At 36.2% G+C, this 26,069-nt stretch overlaps 4 protein-coding genes across 5 annotated transcripts; 2 read left to right on the top strand and 2 right to left on the bottom strand.

Annotated features, from left to right (window-relative positions):
* Positions 1 to 1,781: 1,781 nt before the first annotated feature.
* Positions 1,782 to 4,076, top strand: LOC21393799 (E2F transcription factor-like E2FF). Its single transcript, XM_024162725.1, has 10 exons — positions 1,782 to 1,867; positions 1,975 to 2,042; positions 2,225 to 2,277; positions 2,415 to 2,492; positions 2,583 to 2,636; positions 2,844 to 2,925; positions 3,158 to 3,225; positions 3,313 to 3,385; positions 3,482 to 3,543; positions 3,657 to 4,076. The coding sequence occupies exons 1-10, from the start codon at positions 1,782 to 1,784 to the stop codon at positions 4,074 to 4,076; spliced, it is 1,044 nt and encodes a 347-aa protein (XP_024018493.1).
* A 1,969-nt stretch (positions 4,077 to 6,045) lies between these two features.
* On the top strand, positions 6,046 to 8,960 carry LOC21393798. Its single transcript, XM_010093640.2, has 5 exons — positions 6,046 to 6,610; positions 6,734 to 6,995; positions 8,043 to 8,141; positions 8,312 to 8,526; positions 8,748 to 8,960. Exons 1-5 carry the CDS (start codon positions 6,171 to 6,173, stop codon positions 8,821 to 8,823), a joined length of 1,092 nt encoding a protein of 363 aa, XP_010091942.1. The 5' UTR covers positions 6,046 to 6,170; the 3' UTR covers positions 8,824 to 8,960.
* A 1,069-nt stretch (positions 8,961 to 10,029) lies between these two features.
* LOC21393797 (probable galacturonosyltransferase-like 10) lies at positions 10,030 to 11,371 on the bottom strand. Its single transcript, XM_010093639.2, has one exon. The coding sequence runs from the start codon at positions 11,227 to 11,229 to the stop codon at positions 10,090 to 10,092; it is 1,140 nt and encodes a 379-aa protein (XP_010091941.1). The 5' UTR covers positions 11,230 to 11,371; the 3' UTR covers positions 10,030 to 10,089.
* Positions 11,372 to 13,959: 2,588 nt separating this feature from the next.
* Positions 13,960 to 25,265, bottom strand: LOC21393796 (paired amphipathic helix protein Sin3-like 2). 2 transcript variants are annotated; one of them, XM_024162727.1, is made up of 22 exons: positions 25,029 to 25,265; positions 24,388 to 24,591; positions 24,114 to 24,294; positions 23,891 to 23,989; positions 23,604 to 23,768; positions 23,220 to 23,505; positions 22,731 to 22,867; positions 22,108 to 22,183; positions 21,985 to 22,014; positions 21,617 to 21,810; positions 21,283 to 21,437; positions 20,854 to 20,975; positions 20,481 to 20,738; positions 19,682 to 20,377; positions 19,521 to 19,579; positions 18,750 to 19,346; positions 18,552 to 18,655; positions 18,330 to 18,468; positions 18,066 to 18,215; positions 17,761 to 17,921; positions 17,189 to 17,300; positions 13,960 to 14,404 (listed from the first exon to the last, which is right to left on the bottom strand). In XM_024162727.1, the coding sequence occupies exons 1-22, from the start codon at positions 25,082 to 25,084 to the stop codon at positions 14,273 to 14,275; spliced, it is 4,113 nt and encodes a 1,370-aa protein (XP_024018495.1). In that variant the 5' UTR covers positions 25,085 to 25,265; the 3' UTR covers positions 13,960 to 14,272. The 2 variants fall into 2 exon arrangements, with proteins under 2 accessions (XP_024018495.1, XP_024018496.1); XM_024162728.1 differs by having other exon boundaries at positions 20,481 to 20,735.
* Positions 25,266 to 26,069: the final 804 nt, after the last annotated feature.

Genomic DNA, 26,069 nt, shown 5'->3' with positions numbered 1-26,069 from the left:
TGGCATTAGGTGGAAGACTTATGCCCCAATAGTCTAATCGGCTCGGTCTATACGTTTGATTCATTTATTTAGGCCATGTTTAGTTCGCTGATTTAAGTTTTTAATTCAAGTTAAACTGCGACTTTATATGAGAACTTTTTACTGTAGTAAAAAAGTTATATGTAACTGTTTCTGAGAGTTTTTTACTGTAGAAAAACTCAAATTCTAAACTCAAATCGGTGATTGTCACTTGGCCATCGTAGGAACAAGAAGCATGGATTGATACAATTATGTTCTCGCTTGTAATTTATGTTTTAATTTTGGAGTAAAGATCAAAGAACCAATAAGAAGGGATTAAAAGAATCAGAAACAATGTCTCCACATAAGATCCAAACGGGTCACCAATGGTGGAGATAGGGGCGGGGGCCATGGCCCCTCTAGTTTTTTTTTTTTTTTTAACATACTAGTTTTAATTTGAATACAATAGATATGTATATAAATTAGACTTAAGTTACTTAAATTAACAGTTTTTTATATTTTATTTGGCTAACCGTTTAGATTTTTTTAAATAAAATATTAAATTTTATTAAACCCATAAACATTAGTATAATTTTGATTAAAAAAATTAACTTTCTACTAGTAAATTCTAACTCCGTGGGTCACCAAGACACCGCCCACACCATAACTATGGATTATTATGGAAAAAAATTGGCAACGGCATAAGACTATTGGCGTTGGCAACAACTCTGGTTCCCGACAAATTGCTTCTTGTTCCTACGATGACCAAGTGATAATCTAGAAAGAGGGCAAGCAAAATGAATGGCAACAAGCGCATGCTTTTGAACTTGAAACGGCACGTCCTTATCATTTGATTAGTTTCCAACATATATATATATATATATTAATGAAATTAAAATGGTGCGACCAACAATCAGAGTGCATGAAAACAGTGGGCCCGATAACATTATGATGAATATTTTAACCTAATGAATTTAGAATCACCTACTATGTACCGCTAATTTATTGAGTAGATAATAAAGAATTCTGTTGTAAGGTATGATAAGTTAACAAAATTTACAAAACTTTATGGTTTATCATTGTATCTCACGAATAAGGTATCTTTTCATATCCTACCAAAATAATAGAGAATTTTGTTGCAAGGTATCATGACTTAACAAATTTGACATGCGAACAAGATATCTTAAGGGTTGTTTGGTTGGGGGATTCGTATCCCGATTCGAATTATGATTCATAGTTCATTATAGTATTTTTTTCACAAAAAATACATGTAAATAAAAAATAATTTTAATATTATAATTCTAATCTATAAACTAAACGTTTCCTTAATTTTTTTTATATTCTACCATATAATTCTCGTATAATTTATAAAATATTGTTGTTTTCTTGCTAGGCATGGACGTTATGGGCCGGCATGAGGCATGCGAATTACCAAAATTGCCCTCCCACCAACCGCGGCACGAGTGGGCACAGAAGGCGCTATAAGTAATTTAAACCTAACCGCGCTTCCAGATCTCAATTTGAATTCCCGCGCACTTGTAATATATTTCTCCTATAAACTCCGTGACTGACTATGAGGTTAAAATCAGATTCCGACCAATAAAAGAAAATACAAACCAGATCCAAACGCAACTTTTTTGCCTCTTGTTTCCCTTGAAATTCGTGAACCCGCCAAAGAATCTTCTTCTTCCTCCGCCGATTTCAACGACCTGTGCTTCGTCTCTCGCTATTCTCTGAAGAAAAAGAAGAACCAATTTGGTCTTTTGACGAAGCTTTTTCGAAGAATGTCTTCATCGGTTTCTCGTGAAATTGATTCCAGAGATAGCGCTTATTGTCGCAAAGAGAAATCGCTTGGAGTCTTATGTTCAAAGTACTTTCTTTTCCACTTTTTTCTTTGCTCCTTTTCATATCTCAGTTTGATTTGTTCAAGCTACTTGTTTTTCTTTAATTAATTAATTTATTTTTTCGTAAAAACAGTTTTTTGAGGTTGTACAATCGAGAAGATGTGAGAACGATCGGACTTGATGATGCTGCTTCCAAATTAGGTCTTGATCCAATGTTTATCATTTACTTTCAAAGCTTTTTTCTTTTTATCTAGTTTATTTAATTCAGATAAGCATTTTTGGTATACTCTGAAATGATTCTCATTGACGAAACCGTAGCTCAAGATTCGAGTTCTTTTTTTTTTTCTTGATTGACTTAAATAAAAACTCACTTTGATTTGCAGGAGTTGAGCGGCGCCGCATGTATGACGTTGTCAATATATTGGAAACTGTTGGTGTAAGTTTTCGATTTTATTTTGTTTGTTTGTTTCTTTTTTTTTTAAGGATTTTAATTTTCTCAAAGTTTAGTTATTTTTCCGTGGTTCTTCTATAATTTTAAAATTTTCCTGAGTTGTTTGGTCTTTGAATCTCTAGGTTGTAGCAAGAAAAGCTAAAAACCAGTATACATGGAAGGGTTTAGAGGAAATCCCTTGGGTTCTGGAGCAGCTGAAGGTAAATGTGGTGTTATTATTTTATTTATTTTTAATTTTGAATTTATTTTGGATTTGAAGCCGAGACACATTTTCTATTCTGCTTTTACAGGAAGAAGGTTTGAGAGAAAATTTCAATGCTACTATTTGCAGCATTACTACTAGAGTATGTTACATTGAAACTATGTCATGTTTCCTTTTATTTTACTTTGAAATGATACATATGAAGTATTCAATATAGATATCTTGTTGAAGAATTTTGATTTTCATTCATTGAAACCGGGAAAGAAATGAACAAGTACTAATAGAAACTGAAGCAACTAAATTCTCATTTTAGTGAATAACTTTTCCATTTTTTTTTAATTATGATTAGGTTTCAAATGACAACGAATATAAAGGGCTTTTGGGTCTGAACACAACAGGAGACGACTATTCTTCTGGGTCGTCCAAAAACAGTAATCTCCATCTCCATCCATGTTCTTTTGTTTGATATTGTGAATTGATTTACTTGGATAAGATCACTGTCAACTCTAAATTGTGTTATCAACTTTATGCACTTGATCCCTCTTTCAAGCCCGAAAAGGAAAATAAGTACTGGTTGGATTCACTTTTGCAGAGTCCATATTCGTGCATAGAATTCTAAAATTCCTATTCGATCTTACTTCGCGTTTTTACTTGTTGCCACAGAAAACAAAAGAGACAAATCTCTAGCGCTTCTCACTCAGAACTTCATCAAGCTTTTTCTTTGTTCGGATGTAAGTTGATTTATGGTGCTATTACAATTACAAATCAGTTCATCACTTTTTCTTGTAGCCTGCTGATACCCACAATTGGCCTTTCAGGTGGACTCGATCTTGCTTGAAAATGCTGCAAAGGCATTGCCAGGTGATGCAGATGATGCGACAGCTCTACGAAGTAATGCACCTTCCATGAGTGTTGTTTTGAAGAATTAACAGCAAGAAATAAGAATCAAACCTATAACTAATACTTTCTACGTGCGATATTTTGCAGCAAAGGTTAGGCGACTGTATGATATTGCAAACGTTTTATCTTCAATGGGTTTGATTGAGAAGGTAAAAGATATTCCCATTAACACCTTAGCACATGGAAGTAGGCTTCAGCAGTCATAACTTTTTTATTCTAATTTTTTCTTCTCACCCCTCCTTTAATTCTCGATGTTTTACAGATCCGTCATCCCGACAGTGGGAAACCAGCATATAGGTGGTTGTGTTGGCGAGGAAAGGCCAATAACAAAGTTGATGCTGCTTCAGATGTGAATGAGCCCAAAATGAGTGGATTCGGAACTGATATCACAAACTACTGTTTCAAGAGAAAGAGAGAAGTTACTGAAGTGGATTGCAAGTCGAGTCAGGAAAGAAGTTGGCAAACGCATGATGGGTTGATCGAACTGGAACCCAACAGTGATGGTGAAGAAATGAAGCAACACACAAAACACCTCCCAAAGGCAATTGAATTTGGTCCTTTTGCTCCTATTAGTGTGTCTAAGGTAGAAGATGCTGCAAATAAAAGAGCAAGACAGATTCAAGACTTGGAAAATTTGGCTTCTACTTATCGTCCTCAGTATCGCAACCAAGGTAAACTTTGAACTGTAATGCATGAATCAAGGAAGTCTGGCTTGTGGCCATACATAATAAATACATATATGTAATCAGAACTTCATCTATTACAACATGATCGATTAACTTTAGCGACATATACGTGGATTACAAAGTATTTGATGAGTTTTTGCAGTAGATACAACACTAAATGGAATTCAAAACACCTCCAACCTTGACATTCCCCTTTCCTTTCAATGGGGAATTTCCTTCCCTGTATTTCTTTTCCTGAAATATGAATTCCTATTCTTCTCTCGTAAATCCAACATCTTAAAAAATTACTCCCCTAAATACAATTCAACCGTTTATTGCTCTACTATCATATCGCTTATAGAAGTTGCAGTTTCTCTGATCTCGCTTATCCAGCAGCTCCGAAATTATCAGCTTGTGGCGTTTCTATCCTTAAAATGCGACAGGGAGCTGCTTGAATACACCATGTATAGAGATTAATTAAAGAGAAAATTACAGGTTCTACCTTTTTAAGTACTTGACTTACTAAAAGTATTCCTTTTAAAAAACTCTATCCCTTAACTAGTTCTAGTCTAAAAGATAGAAATATAAGGACAATGGGTAGAAATAAAAGGGAGCTCAATTTCAAAGGGTATTTTTAAAAATTGCCCGAGATTAAACTCTGCTTTGCTGGTTAGTGACCTTGTGACTGGTTTTCGTGCTAAGAGTTTATATGGAGCTTATCTTTTACAATCTTAGGTACTAAATTGTAGAGACGGCTTTTTGTTGGTGATTTCGCAGCTCTATGTGACCTGTTTACTCATTACATGGAAGCTTGGAAGTCATGGTTCGTCGATGCTGTAGGGAAGCAACAAATGCAACGAATTTGCTGACAAGAATATGCCAAGTTTTTAACCCTCATTTAGGATGATCAACTGCACAGTTGACAGTAGATTACCTTTTTTTTCTTCTTCTAGATTTCCTCCTCATGACATAGCACACAGGTGTACCTTGGATACAAAGTTTTGCTACGATAGCGGGTTGGCACTCATCTGCTACGTTAGTCATACACTAGAAGCCTTGTTTCCCCCCTCCCCTCCCCCTTATAAGAATACAATTTCAGTGCAAGTTCCCAATTCTTGTAAGTTGTAAACTTGTAAGTGACATTTATTGAGCCGAATAATCTGTCAGCTTACAGAGCTTTGTATGATAAGACTTCTCAGTTTTCAAATAATCTGGTTTTGATGCTTATTGCTTAATATCAGTTTATGCAAAGCAATTTTCATATGATTCATATCTTGGTATGCTAATCTATTTTACCTAGTTTTCTCATTATTATTCCAACTTTTACTATTTGATGGAGGGACATTCAGAAGTGCACCACTGAACTTTTTGTGCATCTTTTATGTTTTTGTCACCTAAACCAACTAACCCTCAAAACTTGTCGAACAGTTGCTATTTAGTCCAAATTAATGACGTTGGTTAAACTAATGATGGAAAAATTATTGTACACCACACGACACGTTTTGGCACTCTCTCCTGAATTTTCAATTTGGCGCTTAACCCTTTCTTTCCGTCACTAATTTAAATCGTATTATTAATTTGAGCCGCCTTACAACAATTTGATAAATTTAGAGGGTTAATTTCTAAAATAAAACTTCAATAGACAATATGACAAGTTCAGGGGTGTTAAATGCAAATAACTTTTTTTTTGTTCTTTGAAAAGAAAATATAATGAAATTGTCTCCTGGCCATAATTGTAGGACAATTTCTCAAAGAATAAGTTAAAACTTGGACAAATCTTGTAGCAAAGGCCCACCTAAGAATACTCCGGCCCTTTAATCGCCACAGCTGTACCATCTGAAGACGACTTCCACAAAATCTCAACGGTAAATCCGTAATTTCGTTGCGGAATCAGGGGTAATACAGTAATAAGACATGCCAGTTACAGGAACGAACCGAATTTTTGGTGGGCTCCAAGGGTGAGGGTAAGAAAAAGGTTCGCCGAAGCCGTGGGATCGACCCCCCGAAGTGGCACAATCTCAAACACACAAATAAGAGAGAGAAAAAGCGAGAAGAGAGAGAGAGAGAGAGAGAGCTCTTGCGCTCAGCTCCGTTCTTCTTCATCTTCTTTAATGGCGGCCACAGCTCGAGCTTTCGTTCTCTCTCGCTTCACGGACCTATCTCTCAGGCCTCGCCAACCTCCCCAACCACCTCCACCACCGCATCGCCTAACGAGAACTGCGTTTCCGTTCTTGCAGCGGCATCGTTTCGCGAAGGCTAAGGTTTTTTGCCTTATCTCCGGCGTGGACGGCGGCGGAGTCTCCGACGAGTTCGTTTCGACGAGGAGGTCCAGCTTTGACCGCGGCTTCTCGGTAATCGCCAATATGCTCAAGCGGATAGAGCCATTGGACACGGCGGTTATCTCCAAGGGCGTTTCTGATTCAGCCAAGGACTCGATGAAGCAGACGATCTCAACCATGCTAGGTTTGCTCCCGTCCGATCAGTTCGCCGTGACGGTTAACGTTTCTAAAGGCCCTCTCGATCGCCTTCTAGGGTCTTCGATCATTACCGGGTAACAATTTCAGTCCCCGAATTAGATTTCTACCTTCAATTCGATAAGGGAATGAAGTTTCACATCATAATTGAAAGTGTGTGTGGATTGGTACTGATTTGATTGGATTGGTTTTGGAATTAGGTATACACTGTGGAACGCGGAGTACCGAATATCTTTGATGAGGAATTTTGATATTCCGATGGAGAATTCGGAGAACTTGAATCGGTCGAAGAAGCAGGGAGCTTCCGAAGGGCAGGAAATTGAGGATAAGGACAGTGAAAGAGGTTTCGAAACGAGTATCGAAGAGTTAGAGACAACAAGTCCTCAGGTTTTCGGGAACCTATCTCCTGAAGCTTTGAACTATATTCAACGGTTGCAATCAGAGTTATCCGTCGTCAAGGAGGTGAGTAAGGCTTTTTGTACTTGCTGCACTCTTTTCGTTGAAGCTACTTAACTGTAGAAACTGCATTGAATATGAAATTTAAGCAAGGAAATTGTCTAATACAATACAATTCCCTCCAAACAAAAAAAAAAAAGGAAGAAAAGAAAAGAAATTGTCCAATACAATTTGAAGAGGTTGTGTTTTGCTTGAAACATGCTTTGGTGAAAGGTGGACCATTTCTAAATGATATGAGATTTAAGCATATCGCCCTATGTAATGTTAGCTCATTAACGAGATAGCAATAATGTTTTATGAGTATTCAACTATTCATATATGCTAGACAAGACCCCAAAATTGGTAATTGACAGGTTTTGAGGCTTTTGGTTTATTAAGTAAATGAAAGCATTTTCAGTCGTCCCACCCTCCTATACAAGACTCTACATTACCCATGTTTGCTTTTTGTGATTTGAGTTTTGTAACAATGTTCAATGCTATTATTTGAGTTGCATAATTTCCTTTTGACTTGCGTACAAATGTGTTGTAGATTCAAATGGCTGAATTACATTGTCGCAACTCTTTTATGAATGTTTGGTCTTTTGATTCTGCATATTGCTTCTTTGAACCCTTAATTCTCAGGAGTTCTTGAATGAAAGTAGCTTAGAAACTATTTTGTTACTAAATATTCGTCATAATACTCAAATTTTCTGGGATAAAATCAAAATTGATGTAGTTTTAGTCGTACTTTTCTAGCCATGGAACAATTTGAGGTGTCGAAAAATTTTTCTTGTTCAGTTATTAACTTTTGTCAAGCAGTTTGAGGAGAAAACTTTTCAATGCTTCTTGGTTTCTTGTCGTTGCCACCCACGGCGCTCATGGTTGCTCGGCTTGAGCTCTCAATTAGTTTTGTGTGAGGTGGTGTTAGATTAGCCTTTTCTAATTTGTTGTCACAAACTTATTTACTGAGTTTTATAAGATTTTGACACAACTTGCCGTCAAGATTATCATTACATTTATATTACAAGCTTCTTGGAATGCCATGTCCAAACTGACTGGTGTACATTTTTTCAGGAACTGAATGCTCGAAAGCAGGAAAATTCACGAATAGAATTTAGCAGAGAACATAGGAATGATCTGTTGGATTATCTACGGTCATTAGATTCTAATATGGTAATAGTCTAAACTCTCTTCATTAAAGCAGTATTTCCATTTCAGCCACGAAAGAAGAAGAAGAAGAAGAATGTTAATACTTTTCAGTATTCATCTCCCCAGTAGGTGGCCTTGCCCCTCTCGTAAACTGTAGCTATATTGATACTGGGGTACTTGATTTGTTTCAACAGGTGACAGAACTGTCCAAGCCATCCTCGATAGAGGTAGAGGAAATAATTCACCAGCTTGTTCAAAACACATCGCAGAGATTCTTCAAAGATGATGGTGAAGCAAATTTTATGGGAGAGTCTGTCCCAGGGAACAGAGAAAACTTCCCTGTTGTCAATGATGAATCTTGCAACACCATAGGCACCTCACGTGATTACCTAGCGAAGCTGCTTTTCTGGTTAGAATTCTGCCACTCTTATTCATAAATGGCTTGCTTCTCGTCTTTCCTTTTTCTCTCTCTTCCTAAATAGAGTTCTTTTGAACAAGTTACGCGTATGGAATGTTCTCATTTATAAAGAAACTTGCACATGGTTCACGTTCACACACATGTGGTCACTTCCTTAATTGTTCTAACCAATGGATTCCTTTGGGCACTAAGTCTCGTTTTCCTGTTGGCAGGTGTATGCTATTGGGTCATCATTTAAGAGGCTTGGAGAACAGATTACACTTGAGTTGCGTTGTTGGATTGTTGTAAAGAGAGAGAGAAGAGAGAGTGGGAAACTTGTATATTCTACACCCTTTTCTCCTTTTTCTTCTTTTTTGTATCCATGCCAATGCTTATTTATATTGCTATATATTTCTTTTTAATCTAAAGTGAAACATTCGAGTTTACTTCATTGTCCTAAAATGACATTTTGAATGCCGTTCACTAAGCATACCGAAACCTAAATCTTATGGCTGTTGTAGTTATAGTTTCTTAGTATGATGTTAAATCTCTGTTGTTGCATATTTTGAGGTTAAAATATGAGAAACCTATGCATTTGATGTAAACTATTGTGAAAGAAGTTAGAGCATGCTATGGTTGACGAAATGTGGAATGGACTGACAATTCAAGTTATTTTTATGTTTGACTGGAAAAAAGGAAGCAATTCTACCAAACATATTTAGAAAATAGATTAATGAAATAATCATTTTTTTTTCAAATGTCATATCGATAAAGCTCTTTTGCCTACAATTACCATTAATGTTAATGTTTGACTCTTCCGATTATCTCAATGCAAAGAAATTTTTAAAGGTTAAACTAGATAGTATTTTTGTAAAATGAATATTTATTTTATACTACTCAAATAACTGATTAATATAACAATTGTAATTTTGGTATTCCGTCTTACATTCAGAGGTTTTCTTCCCACCTTTCCCCCTCTCTTTTCCAAGAAAAAAAAGAGAGAAAAAGAAACAATAAATAAATAAATTTGCAATAATAGAATTATGGGCTATGATGTCCAAAACCGTGTGCCAGCCTTGTCTATACTCAATTGACAAACATGTAAGAAAAACAAGAATCGATAAAATATAAAAAAAAAAAAAAAATCACTGTGCAGTGATCTCTCCTCTTAATATATACAAAAATGAATTGAATAATAGAAAAAAAAAAAAAAAAAAACCCAAAAAATAAAAAAAAAAAAAAAAATCACTGTGCAGGGATCTCTCCTCTTAATATATACAAAAATGAATTGAATAATAGAAAAAAAAAAAAAAAAAAACCCAAAAAATAAAAAAAAAAAAAAAAATCACTGTGCAGGGATCTCTCCTCTTAATATATACAAAAATGAATTGAATAATAGAAAAAAAAAAAAAAAAAAACCCAAAAAATAAAAAAAAAAAAAAAAATCACTGTGCAGGGATCTCTCCTCTTAATATATACAAAAATGAATTGAATAATAGAAAAAAAAAAAAAAAAAAAAAAAAAAAAAAAAAAAAAAAACCTCAAGAATTGAAAAAGAAAAAAGCAAAATCCTTCTTATTGTCGTTTTAGATCGTGATACTGGGGCTTGTAAAGATCATAAGGCTTCCACAACCAATCAACTGGGCAAGGCACTTGGGAGTCAAGCCTCACCCATGGCTTCCCTTTGCCACTCCAATGCAACAAGCTCACAGGACCAGGATGCAAACTTCTACAACTGTTCGACACATTGTCACCACCAAGCCCATGTTGGTTCCACCGATGGTCAATTGCCTCAACATCTCCACCAAACACCAACAAGAAAGGAGGCAGAGAACCCAGCTCATAAATCCTCCTCTGCTTCTGAATTCCCATCCATTTCTCTATCTCTCTCGTGTAATCTCCTTCTCTCCACCTCTCCAAATCCATCACCATCACACCCGTGTTGAAATAGCATGGCTTTTTATTATCATCAATCTTTTCGGAGAAAACCCCACGAAGCTCGCCGTCTGACCAGAATTCATCCGTGAAGTACTTGTCAAAATCTGCATGACAATACTCGGGAGCTGCAATCACTCTTGACCCCCTTAGCGTTACACCCCATAGCTTCTGTATGTCGTCGACCAATATGGTATCAGAGTCGAGATAGATCACTCTTGCAACGCAGGGCTCGAGCAAATTGGCTAAATAGCTCCTCGCGTAGTTTAAGGGGTTGTCGAGAGCTTGGCGGATTGAAGACGATATTTGACTTTTGACTATACTTTCCCTGAAGATGTAAACTTTGAACCTCAGTGAAGGGAAGGTGGCTTGAAGAGTCCGAGCAAGGCTTATCGAATCGGAATCGGCATCGGCATCGGAGGCAATGAAGTGAAAGAAGAGATTCTCTGGGCAAGAAGTGTGTCTGAGAACTGAGTGGATTGAAGCTATGGAGCCCCTCAAGTACTCTGAATCAATGGTCATTGCCATGTGAACAGCTGAAGGGTTACGAACCAAAGACATGCCGTTTTTGCCCAAAACTGGACAATGGAATCCGTTTCTGTATTCTGGGGCCTCGGAAAATTGCATGGAAACCTCAAGAAGATTGTCGTTTATTCCATAACCTCTGTACTTGACTTCGTTGGGAAATGATCGGGCTTCAACATTGGTGGGAAAGAGAAGCAGATCAGAAACTAGGAAGAGGAGTACCACTGCAAAGAGCGATGTTCTTGAAATGAGCATTCTGTGACTGCGAGAGATCGGATCTTGAGATGGCGACGATAGAATATTAATTGATGGGGTTTGCGAAACTGAAACGCAAAGAAAAGAATTTTTGAGGTTTTTCTTGGTATTGGACTGAGAAAGAATAAGGACACAAATGTTGAAATAGTCAGAAAGCAAGACTAGAGCGAGAGAGAGAGAGAGAACGCCAACGCGTCTGACAGAACGCGTTTTCTGATTCTGGCAGTGGCATGTCGCAAATTTGAATGTGTTGGTCTTTTCGAACTTTCCTAATGCTTTCGTCAATATTATTATATATTTTGTATTACAATATAAATAGTAATGTAAATCTAAATAATTAATTCTAACAACTATAGTATTTTGATTATTAATTTTGTGTGGAAAAAGCTTATGGGGAGTTGGACTAGGGTCGACGATTCAGTTACGTGCATACTTTGTTTGAAAGACTTGTGACCACGTGCTTTGAACTCGGATAATTTATGAATTAAATAATTATTATGCCTCCTAGTAATCCATCGTCATATGACCACGTGCTACGTACACAATACAATACATAGTCTTATGCAAGAAAAGTGTGTGTACATATTTATTTCAATATATGCAAAACAAGTTTTAGATTGTTTTTTCTTTTGCTTTTGCGTTTCAAACTCTGTCTACGTCAACAAGAGAGATGCAATGGGTCGTCTACTATATCCACCATCCAAGAGTTTGTGATGGGACGTCCGGAAATAGTGCATAGAACTTTTTGTTAAAGCCATAATGAAAATGACACTACACAATTAAGAATGGAAATAAAATTAAACCCCAGCCTATAAATAATTAAAAAAAAAATACTTCCTCTTAAAACGCAAGTAATTAATCGCGGCTGAGAGATGAGAGAGAGGATTTCCTACACATAGGATCTCTTTGGACCTGGAACTCAAAGATAGAGCTACTCTAAAATTCATGACCTCCATTGAAGCTAGCATATATCGCCATTTACACAATCATATTGCTTACTGCAGCCTGGACAACGTGCGTCTGCCTCGAGAATTCTTACATGGCAGAAAGGGCAAAGCCGATCGAGCGCGGGCGAAAACTCCAGTCTGTCATGTTTAAATCCTCACAAGATACAGGACATTAAAAGGCTGCGGCTTGGAGTTCTGCCACGCCCATGTCATGGCTCCAACCAAACAAACGTTAAAGAACACCAAAAGTTACTGATTGAATATGTGTGCGCGCGCGCGCGTAGAGAGAGAGTTGCAAAGAATATTAGAGCCTAGTTCATTTTACCAATTCAAATTTTCAGTTTTAGCGTCTTATAGTTAAAAATTCTCAGAAAATATCATATCTAATTTTTTTTGTTACAGTTAAAAGCTCTTAAAAAATGTCACATCTCAGCTCGAATTAAAAACTCAAATTCGCGAAGCAAACGAGGCCGAAAAACCCTTGTTTGGTTGCGCTCAGTTCGCTTCTATTTCTTCCTTCCATGCCCAAAAACTTGTTCCCTCGTTTTCCTTTTATACTACGACGACTACTACTACTATTGCTTAGCCACAACAAAGCCTATAAACTAATGCTCGTTAGATCTATAACTCGTTCCTACGTATTCATTTGAATTTGAATATTTGCTCCGTACAAATAGGAAATTTATGGTGAATGTGATGGTATGACTTCTATGTCTCATTAAACCGGATGCATTCAAGAATAGTGTAAATGCCTTAAAAACTATTGAAATCATACTTTGTCACAACTATATCCCACGACTTAATAAAACGCTATAGACTATAAGTAAAAACATTTTTACTCGCTTTCAACGATCAATCAACACAAGTTCGCCAAGTCCTGAGCCAAAAAAAAAAAAAAAAAATCACCAAGTGACCATATTGTTTGTAACAGAATTAAAATACAGATTACTTTTTTTCCCGAGTAACTTACAGTTTACTACATGTAAGATACTAAGATTTTAAGTTTTTCATGTGCTCAAACAGGACTTCCAGACCTATTGTTAAACGAGAGTGGAAACTGACTTCAATCTAGAACCTCTAAGAAGTTGCTTGATTTCTTCATTTTAAGGTTTCAACTCTATTATTTTTTTCTTATTATTATTATTATTATTTTTTGTCATTTCATAATTTATGTCCATTCTATGATAGTAAAAAACGCGGAGTTTTAAGTGCTTTGCTTTTTCTTTCCCTTTTCCTTTTTAGGTTTCAAGTCCTTTATTTTTTTATTTAATTTGTTACCTTAAAATTTAGAATGTTTCATGTATTTCTATGATTAGATGTAACCTTTTGACTAAAACTACTATTAACATATATTCTTCTTTTATATATATATATATATATATATATTGAGTGTGGAGGACTCAAATTCTATATTTTATAGTTGAGTCGGGTGAGAAATTATCACTAGAATATGTTTGCTACAGCTTGATAATATATAGTTATATACTCTTCTTGAATTTTCAAGTAAAATTTTTCTTATTTTTTTCCTTGTATATTGATATTTGTATTCTACGTTATAAAAATTTTAATTACAACTCAACATGTGCATCGCACATATCTAAACTAGTTTTCTCCAAAAGCGGAAAATACATATCATATTATCAAAAATACAATAATCGCTAACCAAAATTTCAACACTATCCCATGCGTCACTGCCAGATAGTTTGGTAACACATGTCAAACTTAACCCTGTTTCAGTATGTGGAGTTTAATCTGATGAGACCAAAGTTCTTATGAAGGCAGGTATAAAAATAACAATTAGAGATCAAATAAATACCTTTCTGCAAAAATATCATACAGATCCTTATATACAGAAACAATAGCTTATAGGCCATCCATATGAAGCAACCCTTAGTAGGTTGTTTTTCATGGAACTGGCATCTAAATATGTAAAATGAAAAGGCATGAGTTATGTAATCTCCATGTACTTGTAGTTGTACTATATAAAATGTGAAAGAAAGACAAATTTTTGCTCCATAATATACTTACGCTGACGCGGTCTCGTGTCCGTCTGTGTGTAACTTGGGATTTGTTGTCTCAGAATTAGGCGTGTTAAGTTACTGAGAGTGCGACATGAATTTGTGAAACCGTTGTACCCTTTGATCATCATGTGAAGATCGATCTCCCAATGATTTTGATCTCTTCCTCGGCCGGAAGAAGAAATCTTCTGTGTCCATTATGTAGGACATCTGCCACATTATAATAATACCCATGATCAAATGAAAAAAAAAAAAAATATATATATATATATATGTCCATGCATGATTTATTATTATTATTTTATGAAAAGAAAAGATACATCATTAACAATTAACAAACGAAGAAGGCAACAGGACGAAAAAACAAAGAAAACACAACCACAGCGCCAAAAGTTAAACGTCTGACACGTTTATTCTAATATGTTTGTTAGATGATGAAGTTTGATGTAAAAGCCCATGGACCTCTTTCACAAGTTATTAGGGACAAAAGTTGGAAAGAGAAAACTAAAGTTTAAGAACTATTAGTGGAAATTAACTTTTGTTTTTGTGACGTTTTAATTAGCTAAACAAAAGAGTGCACTGATAGTTTAACATCATGGACATGTAACGATCACGAAATTACCACTTCACCCTCACTAACACCGGCACATGGGGAGCTCATGCAAGACTCCGTCAAATATTTAACAACTAGCTAAAGGAGGGAAACAGAGCAATAGATTAAGGACCAAAGTGAGACATTGTAAAAATCATAAGTTGAAAGAAATGAAATCCAGTGAAATTGGTGAATTTATCCTATCAAAGACCAAAGTGGGATTGAGAGTAAAGCTCGGAGACTATTTATGAGATTAACCTTCAATCCTAAGCCAGCCTAAAGGAGGAGGGTGCTACACCAAAGATTTGGAGAGCAAATCAAAGTTCTGCTGTACTCATCAGAGGAACTATATCGATAAAATCATCTCTAGCGCGCCAAATAAAGTAAAAAATAGTGGAGAAGAACAAATAAAAATCTACATCTCTCCCTGTATTCAAAGCAAAGTCCAGAACATCGATGAAGGAGGACGAATGGAAAATTTCAGGTGTCCAACCACAAGCAAACCACAAAGACCTAGCAGCAGGGCAAAGAAGCATAATATGAATAGAGGTTTCAGAGACAACCACAAAAAGGACACTGAAATGCAGGTAATGCAAACCTAGCGTTCAGAACTGCATGAACTAGGGAGAGGGTATCACAAATCAGCCGCCACCACAAGATTCTATGCCTTAGAAGGATCCTATCAGTGAAAAAACAATACGATCTGACTGGTAATTCAATATTGAGTCGTTAGGTTGTGCATTGTCGAGGTTCGCGTGAGGCTCTGACAGTTAGCGATGAGCACGATTATTGATACAGCAAGCCACTTCTTGGCTCCGCTCCACCTGTTCGTCATTTACATCAGCCAACTTATCCACATCAAACAAGATACGAACTACTTTTCTGCATGTTGCTAATGCCATCTCATCCAGCATATTTCTTGCCACAATAGTTCCCTAAGCTATCCTTCCCACAATTTTCTTTTAAGTGCATATACACTGGTGAACCAATACCTCTGCTTTTCCCTTTGAACCAACAAAAAAAAGGTTCTGAGCTACCTTTGGAAACAGTCACGGGCATAACAGACATAGGTTGGTCATACTCCATATGCTCCACATGTTGTCAACACTAGAACCAATAGCCATCATGAAGGCCTGATCCGTGAAACTTCTGCTTGATAATTGAGAACTGAAATAGGGACAACCGAGCACATAAGAGATTGGTGGCCGGTGGGCCTGATACGCATCTCTCAACCTTGGTTTCCCCAAATTGAGAAGAATCAAAGATCTATCATCAGAATTAGGTCATGGGACCGAATAAAACTCCGGGAAAGATTGCAAAGCTGTCGATTTGCTAGCGACAAGTGAGGAGGTCTTTCAATCGATTGCATAATAGATGGTTCCATAATTGGAAGAATAGCCTTTTTAAGAATTCCATTTTCATCCTCCACCAACACCCCACGCTCACTTATTTTTTCATAGAAAGGTATCAGTCAGAGGATACCTCAGCCCTCAGCTGGGCTCATTGAATATATCAACTTATTAAATATCATGAAGGCCTGATCCGTGAAACTTCTGCTTGATAATTGAGAACTGAAATAGGGACAACCGAGCACATAAGAGATTGGTGGCCGGTGGGCCTGATACGCATCTCTCAACCTTGGTTTCCCCAAATTGAGAAGAATCAAAGATCTATCATCAGAATTAGGTCATGGGACCGAATAAAACTCCAGGAAAGATTGCAAAGCTGTCGATTTGCTAGCGACAAGTGAGGAGGTCTTTCAATCGATTGCATAATAGATGGTTCCATAATTGGAAGAATAGCCTTTTTAAGAATTCCATTTTCATCCTCCACCAACACCCCACGCTCACTTATTTTTTCATAGAAAGAAGTATTTAATAAGTTGATATATTCAATGAGCCCAGCTGAGGGCTGAGGTATCCTCTGACTGATAAACAGTCCTATGAGGCACTTCACCCTTGTGTAGTAAGGCTTCCCCTCCCAGAGACAATTCATTGAGTTGGTTTGTTGCAAAATGTTATTGCAACAATGTTGATGTTTTCACATGAGCAATGGAATTTTACCAAAAAAATAAAAATAATCGACAAATAAAATAAAAGACAATCAACGAGTTGTGTTTTATGGGGAAAATATATTTTCTAGCCTCATTTTTGAGCCTCTACGGCTAAGGAATTAAAGTATTACTTCTTTTGTTGTTCTAAGCTAGAAACATTTGTCGTCTAATTGACCTTTATTCCTTTTTCCCCTTTCCGTTTAGTTTTCCCTAAAAGGTATCCTATAAATTTTTTAGATGTTAAATTCTCTCTTTGCATTAATAAAGTAGCATTTCTTATCAGAGAGAGAGAGAGAGAGAGAGAGAGAGAGAGAGAGAGAGAGAGAGAGAGAGAGAGAGAGAGCCCTACCTTGGATGAACTGCAAGTGATCTTACACTCCAAACCATTGACTAATTGGACACCTTCCAAGGCAGTGGAGACTGCTGAGGACTCGTCTAAAGATGCAAATCTGCGTTTGTTTCTGCAGATATGATACAGAGAAACAAATACCGAAAAATAAGCAACAATTCACAAAATCTTTTACCTTAAATTTGCAATCTAGAGAAGGAAAAGGTAAACACGACAATAAAATACATTGTATTTCTTTTGGGCTCCATAAACATGGTTATACATCAAAGGTGTATCCAAAAGTAACTATATTCTGTCAATAATGCTAAACTTCAAGCAAATATCAGCCACATAAAATGGATTTGTTTTTGCACAATCTGCATGGGAGGGAATGGGAATTGGAGGGAATAGTAATTCAAAATGAGTAAAAAGTCAAATAGTACAAAAATCAAATGCATGTAATTGAGAACCCTTCTAGTAGAGAAAAGAGGTATTAAATGAACAATGTAAAAGATAATCTAAACGTTCAATGGTACCTGCCCTTTAGTTAATAATATCAAAATAATACTTACTTTGAAATATAAAGTTATTACCTCTTTAGGGTAAGTCCATGTGGCTCCTTTTTTCCAGGAAAGACTGACAGAAGATCATTGTTTAGATAATCAGAAAAATTGGGTTCCATTGAAACTGCAAAGACCTCAGGTTTCTCATTCACATTGTGCATCAGCTGGATGGATAACCGGGAGGGGGCAGACTAAAAAGTGAAGGTAGAGAAAAATCAAAAAAGGAATAAAGTAAAAAAATTATAAACAGTGAAAACTACCTGAAAGGTGGGAAGAACGAAGACGGTTTCTCAGCGAGAGTGAGAAGAAAAGAAAAACAAGTTCAAAGAACTCACACATTCCAATCTATAAATATTCTCCTCATGCAGAAGGACACGTGCATTTTCATAATACACTGTATCTCCCATACCAGCTTTCCGGGATTTTTCACTCTCATATAATTGAAGAAGCTTATTGTCCATCTCATCAGTTACCACTGTTTGAAGCTGTAAGAAAAAACTATCATTTACACATAGAATTCTGGCAAAAGAAAGTTAAAGAAGAGAGAACTTAAAGTTTTATTTATTTGATAAGGAAGAGAGAAATTAAAGTTGGCATACCTGTTTGACCAACTTATATATCACTTTGTCCAATGTAAATAACACATATGATTGGTTTCCTATGATAGCTCGACATTCATCCTCAAACTTTGCATTATCAGAAGATCCATCAAGCAAATTGTAGAGCGCACTCATAAATCTGCATAAATGTGAACAATACCTCTAAATAAAATTGTATCAGCCAGTTATAATATATAGAGTAAGAAAGCAGTAGTGAAATACCTGCCATATGGATCTGGAGAACTTGCATCCCTTGAAGTTCTCCATTTCATTTCTCCACCAGATGTTGAATTCACTTTTGCGGACAGAATCCTTTCATATAGAATCTGGTAAATTCAAAAGTTATGCATTGAGCTCAGGGAATAAGTGAACACGTACAAAACCAAAATAAAAGAAAAATAGAGGACTATGTTTCTTTACTTGGTGGAGTCTAAAAAGCACATAGAAATCATCATTTCCATAGAAGACCCGACATCCTTTCTTTTGCTCAACTAAAATCGCTGGCACATGTTTTGCTAGAGGCTTCACGGATGAAAGAAAACGCTCTGGTAATGGCACTAAACGTGCGTCGGTTGTCCCCTCAGCCTCTCCTTCGCTCTCAGCCTTACCATCAACCTCATCATGATCAACATCCTCCTCTCCATGCCCTTCCCTGGAGCACTCATCACCTGCAGACTCGCTGCCCGAGACATCTTCACCAGCCTCGGAAACATCTTCACTGTTTTCATCATCAGCATCTGAATCATTTTCCACTCCAGCTTGTTGACCACACAACTCTTCACCACTTCCAGATTGATACTGCCTACATTCAACAGGATGTTTTGCCTTGGCCATACTCTGCATCCCAACATCTCCAGAGACAAAGTTATCCTCCTCAAAGTCACCATTAGGTGACAACTCGCCCTCCTCCTTTTCAACTTTGGAGGCCTCTACAGATTCTTCATGAGAGCTGCTTAGTTTGCTACCTTCTCTAAAAACGCCATTTGCCAACGGAGCGGATTTTGCAACATCACCCTCCTGAAATATGCAAGAAATACACAAAAAGTTAATAAAACACATCCTTAAAAACCCACAAAGGGAAAAAAGGGGGAATGAGTGATCCATAGATCAATTGGTGTACTACTCTACTGAAGGCCCAAAAAAAAAAAAAAAAAAAAAAGGCTTAATGCTTGCAACATTCCAAACTCGTACCTCTGCTGAAGGTACGGTACCAACATTGTCATCGGGTCTGGACAGAATTGCACCAAAACCTTGAAATGAAAAACAAAGACAAATGCGCAGAAGCAAGAAAATAGTCTCAGCAACAATCAGCAAGAGAAAACAAATTTATTAGAGAGAGAGAGAGAGAGAACCTGGCGCTGCTTCCAGGCTGGTTCTATCATGACCATTTTCTGCTCCATTTGCCGATGATGCATTCGAATTAGCAACTCGGTCAATGGAGGTGACATGTTTATTGGACCCACAAGCGTTGTCACTTGCAACTTCATTTTTCTGGTCTTTCTCAAGTTGATGAGTATCACAAATTGGTTCTTCTCTGCAGACACGACCCACATCAACAGAACAATCTTCTTTAGTTGAGGTATCACCAGTTGCTAAACCAGTCCTACAAATACTTAGGGATTCTAGTAAAGTACTGCCGTCTTCACCCTGCACAGATTTTTGTTTTCCGAAACTTATGACAGTAGCATCACCACCTGGACTTTCATCACTCTCTCCTATGCTTGATGCACTACAATTTGAAGCACCACTCCGAACTTCCTTAACATCTTCAGTGACCTTTAAACAATGAAGTTGAGAAAGAACGCCCAAAATTGGTTCCAAGAAGGCAGTATAGAGTTTCATGACTTTGTTTAACTGTTCTTTTGTTGAGCAGATTTCTTCACATGAATATTCGACAAGTTTGTACATGTCTTCGTAAATGCTGAGATCTGAGTATTCATATTCCAGATGAGGACTGATAAATTGTCTGTTTCCAGCAACAAGTGCGAGAAGAAAATCATCCTCTTTCTGTTTTTGCTCTTTAATTTCCTTGATCTCGCCCACTAAAGCTGCAATTTTTAATAACGACAATTAATAGGATAGCCAATGCGACAATAGCCACCACTATTATTTTAAAACTAACATTACCATCATAAACCAAGTTGAACTTACATTTACTGCTCAAGTTCTTTGAATCTTGTTGCTTGAAGTAGAAGCTTCGTTGATCAAGTGATTTATAGTGGTTTTTCGCGTATATTTCAGCCCAAACCTTGTTAAAATCTGAACGACATTTTGTCCATTCCTCTTGCTTCTGCTTCAGGCGCGTTAATATGACAGGTAACGCCAGAGCTGGATTTTTACGCAATATGTCCATCACATCAAGACCATGGTCACCATATAAACGTTCTATGCACCTTAAATTTAGAGCTGCTAAGACAAAAAGTTGGGAAGGCCAAATCAGTCGGAGAACAAGCCGCTAGCCTCAGATAACAGAGACCAATTTTAGGAAATATTCTTGCTTCATGGTCAGCTGAAAGAAACAAACCAGTAAAGTGGTCTTCAATACGAATTGGATTTTCCACATTGGCTACATTTATGCTGTTCAACAATTCTTCTGCTCGCTTAGCAGTGGAGGTCACAGACTCTAACAACATGTCCAGTTCAAACCTAAAATTTAATGTTGTCAGAGAAGCAACAAAGACAGCTGTAAAGTTTTTTCCTAAAGCCCAGAGGCCCAACAGGAGTCCAAGGAAGAAATGGAACAAAATTTAGGATTGTAAACAATCAGTAATGCATTATCAAGGAAAATATCATATACGAGAAGAACTATATTGAAAGCTAATACTTACTTTCTGAACTTAGATAATTTTACTACACAAGCATAAACATCAGGGAAAAGTAATACCAAAGAAATACACCATTTTAAAATACCATGTCACTGAGGAGAACAGCAAAACTATTTGCAGAATTTTACCTATCATCTTCGCATCTGAACAAACATTCCTCGTACTGATTTCTGCGCATATGTTTAAAGGAATAGTCCTCACGTCCTGAGGTCACAGATACCCAGTGGTCATTCAAAACTTGAGTGCCGAGCTCTGATCTCTGGCTTACGGAAGGTATTGGATACTGAAAAGTGACAAGTACCAACAAGTTACACTTCATTACAAATCCTGGATCTGCTGACTACAACATATCAAGAACTGTATGTACCATCATCCATAATTTTAAAAAAACAAACAAAACAAAAAAGGAAAAAAAAAAAAAAGGAAAGGAAAGGAGGGGGGAGGGGGGAAGAAGTTGCTTACGTCATCTGGCAGAAGGCGATAACTTGGAGTACTCCTTTTGCAATCAGAGAGGTCAAGCTCCTGAATGGATTTTCCCATATACTTTTCCCTGCATCTTTCTTTTTCTTTGCTTCCCTCCACATCACGCTTTTGCTCCTTTTCTTTATCCTCTACCCTCACTGGTTTGGTTGAGTGACCATCACTGGATATTGACTCTGCATCAAGAAATAGTGCCATTTAAGTTCACAAATTACAAACGAAGACTTAAGATTCCCAGAGGAATCATGTAGCAGCTGATATTTGTTGGCACAGAAAAATGAATTGCTCCTCCACATACATATAATATACATGAAGATTTTATGAAAGAACTAGAAGGAAAATAAACATACTTTTACTCATAACACCCGCAAGAAATCCATCTGCAAAAATAGACCAGTAAGACATATAGATATGGAACCAAGACAGAAAAAAAAAAAAAGAAAAAGAAACTTCAACTAATGCTACGAAGTTACCGATATTCTCGCAACGTTCTAAGAAATCAGTAAACTCCTCCATAAGGTCTGGAAACTTTCCCAATAAATCAGCCACCTGAAGCAGCGGAGCGAAGACCCATAAAAATGAGTAAATATTCAAACTAGTTCTCCAAAATGCAATCAACCAGAAAAATCTATGGGCGCGTTTGGAACTCGTTCCAAAATGATTTTTGAAAATGCGTTTGGTAATTTTATTAAGAAATTATTTTCAGTATAAAAAAATCCATTAATGTCCATGCCTCTTTTTCTCTACTCGAGAGAGGAGAAAACAAAAACAAAAAACGACTAAAAGTCATTTTTCATTTCTCTCTCATTTTACACTAAACCAAAAAATCATTTTCATTTCTGTTTTTTGTCTTTATTGCGCCCAACGCCATTTTAAAAACGTTTTCATTTTTTCTTTCTTGAAAAATGTGAAAAATAAAAACGGGATCAATTCCAAACACGGCCTATATTTTTCTGTGTGTGCGCATCTAAGGAATTTTATGTTCGCTAAATTAAGTGTTCATTTTTCTTTCTTTGATGATAATAGCACAGATGTGAAGGAAGATAATGGACGTTCTGTAAATTACGATAATTGCTAGAAACGATACAACACATACCAGATTTTTTAAATCATTCCTTTTAATTATTCCATTGCTATAAATATGAAGACACTTCAAGAATGCTTGGTAGTCATCTTGACTGCATAACCTCTCTTTAACTTTCTCACAGAAAATGAATCCCTGGCTGTATATGCCTGACATGTAATTCAAGGGAATGTAAATAACTCGTCTCCACGCCCAACAAAAAAAAAAAGAGTAAGGAAAAAAATAAAACAAAAAGAAAACAAAACAGCAATCCTATTCGTCAGAGTAAACAATTAAATTCCATGATAGTTTTTTCCACATCACAATACATTGTCGCCAGAGACATTCAAGATTTCAGGAGAAATTCTAAATAAGCTCATACATGATAGGGTTTCATTCCCTCGGATCAAATATCATATTGTTGATCGTACGGAAATAACATAGATCTTAACTTATATGCTTTTTCAGCTAGTTGTATCAATTTAGCTAAGCTTGTATAAAAAGGGATACGAACAAACTCACTCTTCAATGTTTCTTTGTCATCACTATTAGCATTCCCTCCAAATCCTTCAACCTTTCTGGCAGATTTCTTTCTGTCAGGAAGTCGTTGGATGTTGAAATCCCTATTGTTATTGTTCTCAATTTCTCGATCGTCATGATCACGATTTCTCCTCTCCTTGGTCTCCTTTTCAACACGCTTTCTTTGCTCTTTGTTCATTTTCATGGCTTTGTCATCATCCAGCTCAGGACGATCAACACTACGATCACGATCTGCACTGCAAGGAATAATCCTATCTCGCCGACGTTGCTGTTGAGAATGAAATGCATTTTCCCACCATCAAGAATCCATTAACTTCCAACCCGAAAAAAGGGAGAAAAAAACATCTTTGAACATAATGTAATAACCTTGTCCATATGAATTTTGGGTGTAACAGAGCTGCGCTCATTGAAGCGCGGAAGTGAATTTCGGCCGTAAGGAATGTGTTGTGTTGAAGGTGTTGCATTAGAATCAGGTAAAAATCTTGTAAATTCATCAAGCAAATCTGGATGTTTATGAAATAAAGTTGCAACCTGGAGATAAAAAATAAACCACTTTGAACCAGTAGGTAACAATGATAGGATTAATAATTTAGAAAGAGAAAAGGTCCTATTATATTATGCAAGCAAAATAACAAAAAACTAAAGTTTCTTACCTCGTCATAGACCGCCTTTATGTCCTTGTGCTCCTTTCTATACATATTCAATATGTCTAGAAATGACTTATAGACATGTTCATCATTTTGAAATCGTTTCTGCAAAATATTGATCACCTCTTAAACAACTAACAAGACTGCAACTTGAACTTTCTTTCTTTCCCTTTTTTTTTTTTTTTTTTTTTTTTTTGAACATTTGAAACTCAAAGAATAGACTAATAACCTTTATCTTGTTCACAAAACTAATAGCTTCCTGAAACTCTACTATCTTTTTCGGTGGAGCCTCATCCTCATCAATGGTTATCTCGTAACCTTTAGGCAAGAAGGTGTTGAATCCCAAAATTAGGTTGGTGTGGCCTTTGAATAGCTCCTTCACTCTTGCAATGACACCTGCAGTATCAGTTCTGGAATAGAAAAAACACAGGCATGAATCCTTTGACAACTAAATGCAACAAACCATTTATCACGGAAAACTCGACAGGTGTGGAGAAGTGAACCTCTCAGCCTTGAAATCTTTCATGACCTCAAGAAACATGTCATATTTCTCCTTTTGGTCTTGAAACATGTCCTTCACTTCTTTGAGATAGGTCAAGGCATCACTCGTTGTCAGTTTCTGAGAACCACCTCCTCCCGTACCCCCTCCACCACCTCCTCCTCCTCCCCCTTCTCCTCCTGGTCCCGGGACCGAGGATTGCCCATGGCTTTGCACCGGAAAATTGAGAATAGACTCATTAAACATCAAACAAATAAAACTAAAAATCAACAGAGTATCACTATTAATGCGACAGTTAATCTATATTCCATACACACAAATCTTCACTATTACCCCATATGCTCTTTAGAGAAGCTTACCCTAAACAAAGCCAACTATAACATAGAATTATTCTCAGATTCATTTTTTGCCTCCCTAAATACACAAGAAAAGATGCAAAGTTTCATCTATTTCAACCAACATTTCTTCCTCAATTTAGATTCTACTTTTATCACAACTCCTCCTCTTAAAAGCCAAACAAACAAACAAGTAAATTACAAGGAGATCAGGCTTCATACGCAAAAGAGAACACGATCAATAACATAATCAAACAGAGCGAAATCTACAAAACATTGCAATTTCGAAGATGTGCACAGAGAGACTTACGAGAAAGGGCGTTTCAATTGAGTGCTAACGAACACGTCGTCCCTCATTCTCTTCATGATTTCTGCAAATAAAAAGAAAAGCGCGAGATTTGTTCTCTGAAAACAGAAATCAACTTACTCTGCAGGCTTCGGATTTTTCTCAGGAAAATACGCAGGAAAATAGTGACCAGATCTCCGTGGAGGAGCGGAGAGAAACGGAAACGAGTAAAAAGGGCTTGATCGCCCACAGAGGGGGGGAAAAGGGAAGAAAAGAAAAGAAAAAAAACAAAATAAGAAAAATGAAGAATAGTTCAATAGGCCAACTACGTAAATAAATGAAAAAAAAAAAATAGAAAAAAGAAAAGAGAGAGATTTAAACAAATTTGAAAATGAAAATGGAGTATAATTTGGTGGCTTATTCATAAAGTAAAATTACATTATTATCATTAGTAATATTGTTACAGTGGTACGTGGAAGTGTGAGAGTCAAAATCTAAAAATTCGAATAAAATTGGGTGTGAGGTATAGCTTGCGTTGGGGGGTTTTGCATTGCCGCTATATTTAGAGCTCCTCTTTGCAGCTCGGTTTTGTTTTGTGCCAAAACCTTAAGGTGTGTTTGATTGGAGTGCGGGGATGGTAATCAGAATAGAAATGTGAATGGTAATAGAATCGAATAGAAAGAAAAGATAATTCATTTATTTAGTTATACTTTTACAAATGTAATGAAATAATATATGAATATTTTCATATTAACAAAATTACTCATCATGCTAATACAACTAATATCATACATATTAATATAATCATTTAATAACTAACATTATATATATAAAATTATAAGGACATAATATATATAATTATATTTATATAATATTTATTATTATAATACAATCATAATATATAATATAATAAAATAATAATATTGTGATTATTTTATATTATAATGTTACAACTATACTATATTATATTATTAGAAATATAATATAAATATAAAATGTAATAATATAATATAATATAATATAATATAATATAACATATTATAATTATAATATATAATATAGTAT

The sequence above is a fragment of the Morus notabilis genome, unplaced genomic scaffold, assembly GCF_000414095.1.
Source record: "Morus notabilis unplaced genomic scaffold, ASM41409v2 Scaffold1242, whole genome shotgun sequence".
NCBI lineage: Eukaryota > Viridiplantae > Streptophyta > Magnoliopsida > Rosales > Moraceae > Morus > Morus notabilis.
The sequence above is the reverse complement of the archived record's forward strand: the minus strand, read 5'-3'. Positions and strand labels throughout refer to the sequence as shown.